Genomic DNA, 13,367 nt, shown 5'->3' with positions numbered 1-13,367 from the left:
GTTTAGGAAAAATTTGTTATAAGGACTGGGGGAGAGGGGAAGGTTGATCTGTGCACCTACAGAGGAAATGGGGTGCTTGCATTAATGACTAGGTACGTCAAGGGTGTAAATACATGTGATTACTGCCATAGTCTTACTGAAACTGCAGACTGTGTCAAAAATACATGTATGGAAAAAAAATGGCAGTGATCAGATTAGGTTTCAGGTCACAAACACATCAGCAAGAAATAATCTAAATCTATTATCAGAACATATTGAGAAGTTGTGGTCATATTGCTTTTTGCCACAATTTTCAAGCAAATTGATAGGCAGGTAATGTATCCGGAGATCAAACATTATATACTATAAATACAGATTTGTGCCTAAAATAAAATATACAGAAAGTGAACTTACTCCGCATATCTGTAATGCCATTCCCCAGAGATTGGATCCTGTTCAAAGAGATTGCAGGTCCATTCCTCTCCCTTTGCCTTCCTCTCTTTGGCAGCTTTCCTTTGAGCTTCCTCTAAGACAAATTTCTCCTGAGTGGCTTCTGTCTGGTCTTTGTTATTGATCGCCCTTGTAACATGCTGCCAAAGCCTGAAATAGAGAAGAACACTGATCAATGACTGGAACTATGAATGTGGGTCAGGTGGGGTACTATTCCTCCTTGTGGAGATTGCTTTTGCAAGTGTATGGAGTCTGAGGCCATGCATGCTGCACTAGTAGGTCTGGGAAAGATTATGCAAGTAAGTTTTCCTTGCTTCTAGTGCCATCTATTGAAGGGTAACCCCCTATAAGTCAGTGCCAGACTTTGGACACAAGCCAAATTAAAGGTGGAGCTATAGACCGACTCCCTTCACTTATTTGAATATTCTTTTCTAGAACACCAAAGATAAGATTTACTTTGTGTATGCATCAAAACAGACAGCAGAAAAGTACATTGAGGCTGTGTGAAATGTACACCTTTCATGACCGATCAAGAGCTCACGTCACTCAGATTTCTGCCATTAGCTGCTCAGTACATAAATTGACACGTAATGTTGTGTGCTGAAGAGGAATTACCTTTCAGATTCAAATTCTCCCTGCTCATCTCGCTGCACCGTACAGCGGATCAATCTGCGCTGCCGAATATCATGTGTAGGGTTCCAGAAGGTCTCAGACATATCTGTTTTTTTGTCGTGAATAAAGACTTCACTGTCCTGTAAGTGGGGCAGGTAAAAATTCAAGGTCAAGTAAGAGGGTCACAGATGAAGTAACAGGAACAACACGAACAAAAAAAGGCACCATTTCTAAAAGAAAGGAGCAGTGATTTTCTCATTTCAAACATCATCTTTAAGGGGGGTAACCTTATCTTTAGAGATGAGCGAGTACTATTCGAATAGAACGCACCCATAGGAATGAATGGAAGTAGCTGGCATGCAGGGGGCCGGCCGCTTCCATTCATTCCTATGGGTGCGTGCTATTCGAAACTGCCGTTTTGAATAGTACTCGCTCATCTCTACATCTTGTAAAGTGATGGTACCTGGCACCATCAGGACCACTGAATGAACGGGACATATTGCTAAAGAAGTGCTGCATGGACTTAACTTCTTCCCTGCACGAGTGTCCTGTTCTCCCCACTAGGCAAGGAACAGAGGAAACAGAAGTACATCCAGTTTCAAAGGAATAGGAGCTAGGAGATCTGCTGAGCCAAGACAATTGTGATCCCCTTTATTCTTAGAATCAGTTATCAGATATGAGTAGCGGGATACATAGAAGGATTATCATCAATCCAGCACCATTAAAAAGAGTCTACCATTTCTCACAAGCATATTCAACTGCCACCACTGAATTGCATAGCATAGTGTAATGATAAACATCACAACTTTTTAGGTATGTTACTTTTGCCGATAAACAACTTTGAAGTCTTATGCAAATGAGGCAGTTGGTGCACGGGGGGGGGGGGGGGGTCAGCACCCTGGACCACAGCTCGTACTGCTCAAGTAGGATAGGCAAAGTTATAGCAGTGGAAAGGTCAACTTTCACTGCAAGAGTTGGCATACGCAGGAGATGGTAGGGATCTGAGTGTAAAACCTGATCTTAGAGGACAGCCTCCTGGTATCCTATATGAATCCTTGTTTCATTAAATGGTAGTAAGAAATCTCACTGCCAAAATATGAAGGCAAGCTCACACTGTGGAAAGTAAAGAAGGATTAGAGGTGGACCTCCACCTAAAACGCCTCTCTAGTTTCTGTTCCTCTGGCTTTTCACTCACTGCTTAATTTCAGATGAATGGACCTAATAAGTTGTAGTTTTGCACTGCAGATTCTATGGCAAGATTGAGCAGGACACTTCCCAATTCGACCTCTGCCTCCCGTTGAGTATAATGGGAGGCAATTTCAAGGCAGAATTTGGCACAGATTTTGAGATGAAATCTTCCTTAAAATCAATGCTAAAAAAACACCGTGGGAACTTACCCTAAAAGTTATGAAAAATGTATTTCAATGACTAAAGGCTGTGACAGTTTATCCATGTACTAGAACAGCGCATACAAAATCAATGATGGTAGGATGATGTCATATATTCACATAAGCTGATTTATATCATGTGATCTGTATTATGTGATGCATTGGTCAGTGTTTTACTAATCGTATAATTCAGCCATGAGTAAGAGCAATATGGGCGCTCGAAATGTACAGGCTGTGATAAGCTGTTACATATGTGAAATAAATAAAGGGTGGGCCATTTATATGGATACACCTAAATAAAATGGGAATGGTTGGTGACATCAACTTCCTGTTTGTGGCACATTAGCATATAGGAGGGGAAAAACTTTTCAAGATGGGTGGTGACCATGACGGCCATTCTGAACTTGGCCATTTTGAATCCAACTTTAGTTTTTTGAATGGGAAGAGGGTCATGTTGAGAAACTTATAGAGAATTTCACAAGAAAAACAATGGTGTGCTTGGTTTTAACGTAACTTTATTCTTTTATGAGTTATTAACAATTTTCTCTTTGTTTACAGGCATTGACATGTCGCAGAAGTTAAAGAGGACCTTTCACCGATTTGGGCAAAGGCAGTTCTATATACTGCTGGAAAGCAGACAGTGCGCTGAATTCTGCGCACGGTCAGGTTTCCCAGATCTGTGCCCCGAGTAAAGAGCTATCGGTCCCGGTACCATAGCTCTTTACAGTCAGAAGGGTGTTTCTGACAGTCAGTCAGGTACATCCTTCTTCACAGCAGTGCCTATTGCGCTGTGCTGTGTGAGCGGGGAGGAACAACTGCTCCCCTTCTGATAATACTCGTCTATGGATGAGCACTGTGAGCAGAGGGAGGGGGCGTTCTTCCCCGCTCACACTGTACAGTGCAATAGGCGCTGCTGTGAAGAAGGACGTACCTGACAGACTGTCAGAAACGCCCTTCTGACTGCAAAGAGCTACGGTACCGGGACCGATAGCTCTTTACCCAGGGCACAAATCGGGAGAGCCGAGAGTTCAGCGCACTGTCAGCTTTCCTGCAATATATAGAACTGCCTGTGCCCAAATCAGTGAAAGGTCCTCTTTAACACATTAGGAGCAGATAGAAATTGTGTTGATGTCTGGTTAACGCAGTACCCGGGTCATTGCAACAGATTTCAATGCAAGACATCCTACACCTTTACAAACTCCAGCTGCTGCACCATCTCAACGAGGATGACCCAGATCGGCTCACAGAATTTGCAGAATGGGCAAAACAAAAATTAGAACAGGACCCTCAGTTTACACAGAACATTTTGTTCAGTGATAAGGCAAACTTTTTTGTGAATGGTGAAGTTAACAAACAAAACCATCGCTATTGGTGTGATACTAACCCACACTGGATAGATCCCTCCAAGACTGTTGGAACACAAAAATTGATGGTATGGTGTGGTATATGGGGTACAAAGATAGTGAGGCCATTCTTCATCAATGGAAACCTCAATGCCATTGGATATCTGAAATTGCTACATGATGATGTGTTTCCCTCTTTATGCACTGAAGCTGGGATGTTCCCTGAGTTTTTCCAGCAAGATGGTGTACCACCACATTATGGGTGTCAGGTCCGAGCATTCTTAGATTAACAGTTTCCTGGAAAGTGGATTGGTCGTCGTGGGCCAGTCCACTTTCCAGTGGCCACCAAGGTCTCCTGATTTGACCCCCTTAGACTTTTGTCTTTGGGGTCATCTGAAGGCAATTGTCTATGCTGTGAAGATACGAGATGTGCAGCACCTGAAACAACGGATATTGGAAGCCTGTGCTAGCAGTGTGTCAAGAGTGGGAGAAGAGGGTTGCATTGACACTCCAACACAATGGCCTGCACTTTGAACACATTTTATAAGTGGTCAGTAATTTGTAAATAACTAATGAAAAAATAAAAGTTATGTTAAAACTAAGCACACCATTGTTTTTTTGTGAAATTCTCAACAAGTTTGATGTGTCACATGACCCTCTTCCCATTGAAAAAACTAAAGTTGGATTCAAAATGGCCGAGTTCAAAATGGCCACCATGGTCAACACCCATCTTGAAAAGTTTCCCCCCTCTCATGTGCTAATGTGCCACAAACAGGAAGTTGATATCACCAACAATTCCCATTTTATTTAGGTGTATCCATATAAATGGCCCACCCTGTATATTGAATTTTAACCAGAATGGTGATGGGTCAACACAAATCTTCCTGTGTAAGCTCACATACTGTCCTATAAGCGGCCCATATGCTGCACTGCAGACGACAACTATAACAACAGTGGGAAAGCAGTTTCATTATTTGGTATCCCAATGCTCAAACCCCCAACAATTTGCAAGAGATAGTATAGGTTATATACCACTTTATAAAAGCAAAACAACTTTTTAAGGGTATATAAAAAATAAAAAACCTGGCAAAAGCGATTTGATGTGATTTTCTATTGTGAGTATAAATCCAAAGCAACAATATTGGGGATGTTCACGCATTCATAAACAAAAAGTAAGTTAAATAGTAGTTGCCTTATGACATACTGCAATAACATAGATCTTAGGGCTTATTCACAAGTCTGCCTTTAATGCACAGGTGATGTCTGTGATACTCAGCATGAGACCCAACTGATTTTACTGGGCACATGCACACCTCTTAAAAGAAGGGAGTTACGTCCTCTCAGTAGATTTTGCGGACCACATATGCCAAATAAAGTCTATGGGTCAGTGAAAATCACAAACATGTCATCACAGATGATTAATAGAGACATGCGGGCTGATAAGTATTCCGCCACTTACCCAATGACCCTCCAGGGTGGCCAGGACTTCCTTTCCCAGTTTAATTTTCCCTGATATTTGATTAACACTATCATCATTTCCAAGAAACGGCTGCAAGGTAAAGTAACCAGAGTCAACATCATTCTATGAAGAACATTACACATGAGCAATGAAGAAGATAAGCATTAGTTAAGTCATCTGAACCGTGGTGAGCAAATCTGCTTAGTGCTTACTCATAGCTTGAGTCCATTCTCAATCCACTGTGCCATGCATTGACAGACCTTTACATTGCCATTTTTTAGCACACTTCACACAGTTACTGTGTATATGATGCAAACCACTGCATCATATTCATCCTGTCACTTTAAGTGCTATGGATGTTTAGAAGCAAAGGTCTCATGAGAATCAGTGATGATGTTGCATCTACTATAAGAGCATTTTCCTCTGTCCCACATGTGCCGTTTATCATTTAATATTTCAGATGTAAAAAAATGTGTGATGAGTCCTGCTTCTCTTGTTTCCTAATGGCGTAAGTGTGTATGGATTCTATTCATATGGATCTACAAATATAGTTGGGTTTATGTGGGCTAGTTAAATGGGTATAACTTTTCTAATTTATTCTATTCCTAAAATAGGGAACTATGGAAATTTTAAATATACATGAACTTAAAGCCACTTCACCTATCAATTTATACAACAGGTAAATAGAACAAGCATTGTAATACAAGTTAATAAAGAAATATACTTCGTTCTCCACTTAGGAGGCTGCTGTTCTCCTCCATATCGTCAATCAGACTAGTTATATATATCTATGAAATATCTGCATATTTACAGCTTTTGTTGGATGTGTGCTGGTCAATGCTTTCAAAGTCCCAGTGAAAATGACATGTCTTGAATTTCCTAACAGGGTTCTCTTCATCATAAGTTCTTTTCACAGGGACCACAGTCATGTGACAGATTCCATACTTTGACCGGTTATTGGATGTACTACACAGGACACATTCAAGGGCTAGACTATTCAACTTAAGAGACAAAGAGAATCTGAAAAAGTCCACACTGAAGATTGATGGAGAACCAAAGATTGAAACATAGGATTCTCTACTTCCATGTCCTTTGCAAAGGGAATGTCAAAGCAGCACACAGCACAGCACAAATCTATGTCCCCTGTCTTAAAATACTGCTCACTTACCGGATATGTATAAAGAAAAAGAGTACAGCATTCACTTTTTCAATAAAACATTCCTTTTATTTTATCACCATATAAAAGTATCCATAATAGTCCAGTAAGTACTAGGGAGATAGAGGTTCATCGACTTTTCTATTACCCAAAAAACTTTTACTGAAAAAGAGGATACTGGACTTTCATCTTTATTCATAGACAACTAACTTTAGTTGGTGTCCATTACATGTGATGGAGAGTTGAACAGACCATACTGCTCGACACTTTGAATATTATGATTATATGGCATAGGAGATGTGCTGCATCAATACACCAAAGCATCTATGGTATATATGAACAGAAGGAGCGATGGCCAATTATATTGCATGTGTCATGTGACCTGGAATACATCTTATGTCATATAATCCTATTGCCAACCTGCAATAAAAAACTGTAATGATAAAAGTAACATAACCAAAGCCATGTTTAGCCCTACCCTGCTAATCCCACATGTCTGGCAGATCTATACAAGGTAAATAAAGCATGGCTTCAGTAGCTTAGCTCACTCTGTATACGATAGCCGCTAGATGGTTTACAAAGCTGAAGCCCAGAGGTAGTACCTGGGATTGGAGATGAGTCATCTCCAAGGCAGATGCTGCTGTCAATAGTGCGTGCTCTAGTGTATTGTAATTATTATTTACTCTGCATGGTGAATACCATAAAAAGAGTAGAAAATAAGATGTCAGAATTGTTCTAGAAAGTCACCACTCCCCCAAAAAAGAAAAGTGATCCAAAACAATATTAAACAAAACAAACAAAAAACAACAACAAAAAAACCTTACAGATTGATTGCCTCTCAACCCCCCCCCCCCAGAACATGAACTTGAGGACACAGTCTACAGGGTCTACTTTTAGCAATAAAGAAGGTACGTGAGCAGTATTTTAAATGAATCATTTACCTTAAAAATTCTAGGTCTTCTTCCTCTTTAAATAACCTATTATGACTCACAATATCCCTAACAGTGGTAATAAATCTGTGTTGCAAAAGGAAAATGGATATCATATAGGTTTGAAGTATATAAGCAAATAGTAAAGAATTTAATTAAGACTAGTAAGCAGAGATACTGTATTAGCATGCATGTAGAGCAAAAATAATTGATGGTGTCCTCCATCAATTCTAGGTAAGCCAAATGAGCTGTAGTATGATATATGCAGAAAGAGCAGATAATCTAAGCATTACTGCCATGTATAACTGATTGAACTCTTTATAAGCTCTGCAGGTTTTCTTTGAAAAATCTGCCAGAAAGAACTGTATACCTGGACAGCAAACAGATACGTACCTTGTAGTCCTTAACGGGTTTATTGTTTTATTATCGGCCGCAGAAATAAAGCAGATGGACTCAACTTAAATTAAAGAATTAAAAGTAACAGAAAAGTGCACTTCCACAGCAAATTTACACCAGTAGCTCATTTACTAGTATATAACTACTGACCAAATTAGTACCCACAGGGTTAATTATACTTCAATCCCTAGAAATATTTTATATATTTATTTTTAAAAAAGCAGCTTTACTGTACTATAAAAAAAAATTAATGAAATTCACTGCACAGGACTGTCTATAGCACAGGATGTACCACTGTCAGACTCCAAGAGGAATACTATAGGGGACTATGAGTGACTGACAAGTGTACATCCTGTGCTGTAGATATTCCTGTGTAGTGCTTTCATTTGTCTTTTAGATCACTGTTTGGATCATTGTAGTTTTGGCATGTTATATGAGGTATTTATTAGGTATATCTAAAAGTAAGAAGTTGCTCCTTTGGCTATTGTTCACAGACACAGAAACTGTAAGGCCGTGCATGTCCCACAGAATAGTTCACTGATATTGTTCATACTGGGAATTTTCCTCAGTCTGTCCTGTTCCTTGGATCCTTGTTGAAATATCCCTTTCACCAGGGAGTACACAGCTACTGTACTGGGAAGGCTGTAGTTGCAACCTATTAGGTTAGTGGAATATTTAACAAGTGTCCTGTTATCTGGAATCTTGCGTGCTATTCCAGGTATCTGAATCGTTGAGAGCACTCTCTATATAAAGAAAGATGCATTCAGGATATCAGTCACTGCATGTGTCCTTCAACTTATAACATCTGCTTCATTTTGCTTTTACCAACAAGAATTGAACTCCATGAGGTCATCAGGTACAATACTCCGCCAGCCAGAACTTTGGAGATTTCCTTTGCATGACCTAGCAGTGTTGATCTGTTTCTATCTATAGCTCTCACCTCTGGATTGACTGGATTGTAATTTCTTGATCGGTGACTGTAGATTCTGTTCCTCTTCATTGTCACTATTCATGTGACATTGTCATGTTTTAAACACACATTGACATTTGTTGCAATAATTGTTTCTTGGAGGACAAGTAAATTGAGCCTCTGCATACAATACAGCTACAGTGTGTGAGGTAGGTATCCCAATAAAGAGGCCGCTCAGTGTAGAAGAAAGGAAGGGTATACATACCTTTAGTTTAAACTCTAAAATGGCACTGTAACCAGTTTTCTCACATGTAATGGAAACATTTCCTCCAAGTTCAAGAGTCATTGTACCATACAGGATGCCTATGCAAGGAAAGTAACATGTATTATATATATGTGCCGTTCAAAACCTAAATACATAAGATTCCATTGAGTTGTGACAGTGGTACCTTTACAATGGGCATACGGCATAGTCATAGCGTAGTCCTCTCCTCTGTTAAGGAATGTCAGCCTTCCTTCTCCTTCCAGGAGAGCAGATAATGAATTACCTTCATAAAATAAAACATAGAACTAATGCTCACGCTGCTAAAGAAAGTTCAGGCTCTGAGACATTTTATATAACCAAGTGCCATTATATATTACGTATTTTGCGAATATCTGCAATATCAACGTCATACACCAAAAAACTCTTATCTACAACATCTATTAAGATTAAAGGGGTTGTCCAATTTCAGGCCAATATTGAATGACAAATGTTATTGTTTGTATGATATAAAGTTGTACAATTTTCAATTATACTTTCTGCAACTATTGCTCACGGTTTTCTAGATCTCTGCTTGCTGTCATTCATTCTACTCCCAGCGGATAAAAATCAGTCCATGGTCATGTGATATACAGTCCATGGTCATGTGATATACAATGGCCATGTAATGGGCACACATGTGCACAGCTTGTTACCAGGCAGTTGTCTGATTACTGTTCTGTGACTATAACAAGCTGTGCACTTGTGTATCAATCACATGACCATGGACTGTATATCACATAACCATTGACTTATTTTTATCCACTGGGAATAAGCAGAATGTTTGGATGCAAGCAGAGATGTAGAAAACCGTGAGAAATTGATACAGAAAGGTTGTTAGAAAATTGTGCAAGTTTTTATTATACAAGCAATACCTCTTAACGTTGGTTTGAAACTGAACAACTGCTTTTAAACCATTGTGTGACTGACAAATTTCTTATAAAAGACAAAAGGAACAGCATATATTCACAAAATAAACACACACACACAAAAAAAATCACAGTCTGCTGCAACTTACCGTAAAATTTGGATTTGGCCAAAATACTTCCACTAAGACAAAATCCATCTTTTCGATTGCTGACATAAAAGGCAGACACGGGTGGATGATGGGAAACCTATTAAAATAGTAAAGAAACTACATTAGAACGTGAAGTTATTCCAATCTTTTTAGAACCTGATGCCAGGAAACATTGTATCTGCATTATCTGCACATTTCTAATATAAGACGTATTCGCTCTGATAATGTTATTAGATGAAACATAACAGAGCATATTTTCAAAATTATGCTGCGGTGATAAACAACCCTCCACTTCCCTCATGCTATACTATACTGTTCAGAAAGTAGAGATCTATGATGCAGTTTGCAAGTTCTTATAATAAAGAAATCCGCACATAGATCTGTGAAAAAAAATCCATAGAAGATATTCCTAAGAATATGGCCAAAGATTCAAAACAAAAGTCCACACATCTAAGATTCCTGAGAATTTTAGCTGTTATCTAGCCAAAAGAAAATCGTAAACATTGTGACATAAAGGGGATGTCCAGATTATTGTTATTAATGACTTATCTTTAGAATAGGTCATCAATAAGAGATCAATGGGGGTCTGACACCTGTGTATGTTGACCAAACTAGCAAAAAAATAAATAAATCAGTGACATTCAAACCATAGCAAAAACAACATTTCAACATTGAGAGGTGCTGCCCATACCTGCTCAGCAATGTAAAAGGTCTTGCTACTGGTTTTCGGGTGAATCCACAAGCAGCGAAAGGTTTCTCCAAGAATAGGGTTGTATGGTTTCTTCAGGCCCTAAGCAGACAGGAAATGTATAAATGAATACACGCACAAAAAAAAGCTCATTCAGCTCATCAATAGTGTGGTAGAAAATCATATGTACAAAAACAATTCATGAATAAATACACATGAAATACATAAATGTGTAGACTGGCTGGGCTGGCATAAACTATGTTGGCTATGGTTCTCAGGGATAGCCTAAAATGCATACTTTGAACATGCAGGTTAACTATATCAGAAATAATGTAGGCAATAAGGAGGTGCAGTCTGTATTAGGTCCAACGAAGGTAGATGTTGTATTTGCTGTATAGCTATGTGTTCAGATCAATAATATTGGACAACAATTCACATATACAAATAGATAAACGGTCCATACAAATTTACTCTTAGAAATTGTTCACATTTAGGTTACCTTTAAAGAGATTCTATCATTAGAATCCTTTTTTTCAGGCCTACCACATCAGAATAGCCTTAAGAAAGGCTATTCTTCCCCTACCTTTAGATGTCTTCTCCGCGCCGCTGTTCCGGTGATATTCACAGTATTCACCGTATGCAAATGAGTCTCCAGACAGCACTACTCATGAACGCCTTTTCTCCACGTCTTCAACTGAAAGTGCCGACTGCGCATGTGCGGCGACCATTTTCCTGCGGCCGAACAAACAATCCCGTAAGAGGCCACAGGAAAACGGCCGCCGCATATGCACAGTTTGACGCTTTCTGTTGAAAACGTGGAGAAGAGGTGGTCGCGAGAAGAAGATGGAGGGCATCGCTGGAGAGTCTGCAAGTAGCACAGGGGACGCTCCCAGTGCTGTTTGAGCGCAGGGGAACTGCCTCCAGCGCTGTCTGGAGACTCATTTGCATACGGTGAAAATCGTGAATATCACTGGGACGGAGGCACAGAGAAGACATCTAAAAGTAGGGGAAGAATAGCCTTAGTTAAGGCTATTCCGATATGGTAGGCCTGAAAAAAAGATTCTAATGATAGAATCCCTTTAAATATACAAGTGTTTTCTTTGAATAAGGAACTGAGAAGCACAACAGATAAGCCAGACACAAAACTATTATGGTCTACTTCATAGAGAAATTGAGCATTGTACAATTATCATAATGACTATGTAAAATGAAAATGTACAAAAAAAATAAAGTCTAACCTTTGGTTTTTTGTAGAATCCTGAAAGATACCACTTAACAACTTTCTTCATTCGACTGTATGCATTCTCTTCTAAAGCCGCCCTGGCAAAAACAAAAACAGTAAATCAGAGACTGAATCCAGGCTGGAAGTAGAACTTGTACAAAAGAACTAGCTATATTCTATGCTATTACTTGAAGACCAGTCTAGATCCTGGCTTTCACAGTCCATGGAAGTGGAACAATATAATTGGAAGTCTCACTAGTTGAATTCTAGGTGATGAAAATGTAAGGCGACCAAACAAGTGCAAATTAAGCAGCTCATTCGAGTCTTGGACAAGTCTAGGTTTGGAAATTTCAAAAAGCATTGACAGTAGGTTGCAGCATGTTATATACGCACCTTTACCTCCATGATCATCTTATTAGTGTGCAGACTCAAGTTGAAGAATAGTCACTTAAAGGGATCCGATCATACAAATGCTTTTTTTTTTTTTTTCTGAGTAACATGTCGGAATAGCCTTAAGAAAGGCTATTCTTCTCCTACCTTTTGTTGTCTTCTCCACACTGCCGTTCGCCTGAAATCACGTTTTTGTCGGTATGCAAATGAGTTCTCTCGCAGCATTGGGGACGCCTCCAGTGCTGCGTGAGAACTCATTTGCATACCGACAAAAACGTGATTTAATACTGTGTAAGCGGCCATTTTCTCGTGGTCTGTGGGCATGCGCAGTCTGCTCTGCCCAAGGCCTAGAAGTCTGAAACCTGTGCTCAGGGTCGGACTGGGGTGTCTAGGGCCCACCAGTGGAATTGTTTCTAGGGGCCCACCACCAGGACCCTGCAGATCAGCGGTACCAAAACATGACGTCTAAAGGTAATAACATGCCGGGAGCCATGCTGCTCACCCACTATACCATGTGCACTACCTAAATGTATTGCTACACCTTGTATGGCAAGTGAACAGCGCGGCTCCTAGAAATGCTACTATTCCCTGTAGCTGCTTGGTCCTGGAAAAGGCTGATCTGCAGAGGTCCTGGCTGTTGTATCATCGTAGATGTAATATTGATGGCTTATCCTAAGGACAGACCATCAATATTAGAAAGATGAATAAATCCTTTAGGGCTAGTTCACACGGAGCTACATGAACTCTGCGTGTGAACATTCTGTCGCAGATGCCAGGCATCCCGTCGTGGCATTCCGCTCCGGATTAGACCCAAATGAATGGGCCGGAGCCTCGTGCCGCAGATGCTGAGATTGATTCAGCCGCGGAATCTGCGGCAAGATAGGGCAGCTCGCTTCTTTTTTCCGCTACTAGCTAGCGGAAAAAAGAAGCGAGCAGCTCCCATTGAAGTCATTGGGAGTCATTTTTGGCAGCGGATTTTGAGGCGGATTCCACCTCAAAATCCGCTGCCAACTTCCCCGTGTGAACTAGCCCTTAAAGTGGTTGTCCAGGAATTGGAGCAACTCATGTGCCGGGCGGGAGGTGTAAAATAAAAAACAAATAAATAAAAAAGCATACCCATCTGTCC

General features: G+C 40.0%; 1 protein-coding gene across 10 annotated transcripts in view; it reads right to left on the bottom strand.

The window, feature by feature from the left end:
• OSBPL8 (oxysterol binding protein like 8) overlaps window positions 1-13,367 on the bottom strand; it is a 159,271-nt gene that overhangs the window by 10,068 nt on the left and 135,836 nt on the right. For all 10 annotated transcript variants that reach the window (XM_075274335.1, XM_075274333.1, XM_075274340.1 and 7 more), the window contains 8 exons: window positions 11,868-11,949; window positions 10,633-10,731; window positions 9,942-10,038; window positions 9,072-9,170; window positions 8,888-8,985; window positions 5,232-5,321; window positions 1,045-1,181; window positions 394-579 (listed from right to left, as the gene is read on the bottom strand). In XM_075274335.1, coding sequence (XP_075130436.1) covers window positions 394-579; window positions 1,045-1,181; window positions 5,232-5,321; window positions 8,888-8,985; window positions 9,072-9,170; window positions 9,942-10,038; window positions 10,633-10,731; window positions 11,868-11,949 — 888 coding nt within the window. The remainder of the gene's footprint in view (window positions 1-393; window positions 580-1,044; window positions 1,182-5,231; window positions 5,322-8,887; window positions 8,986-9,071; window positions 9,171-9,941; window positions 10,039-10,632; window positions 10,732-11,867; window positions 11,950-13,367) is intronic.

Source organism: Leptodactylus fuscus, chromosome 5, assembly GCF_031893055.1.
Source record: "Leptodactylus fuscus isolate aLepFus1 chromosome 5, aLepFus1.hap2, whole genome shotgun sequence".
Classification (NCBI taxonomy): domain Eukaryota; kingdom Metazoa; phylum Chordata; class Amphibia; order Anura; family Leptodactylidae; genus Leptodactylus; species Leptodactylus fuscus.
Note: the sequence above shows the minus strand (reverse complement) of the source record. Positions and strands in the feature narration are given on the sequence as shown.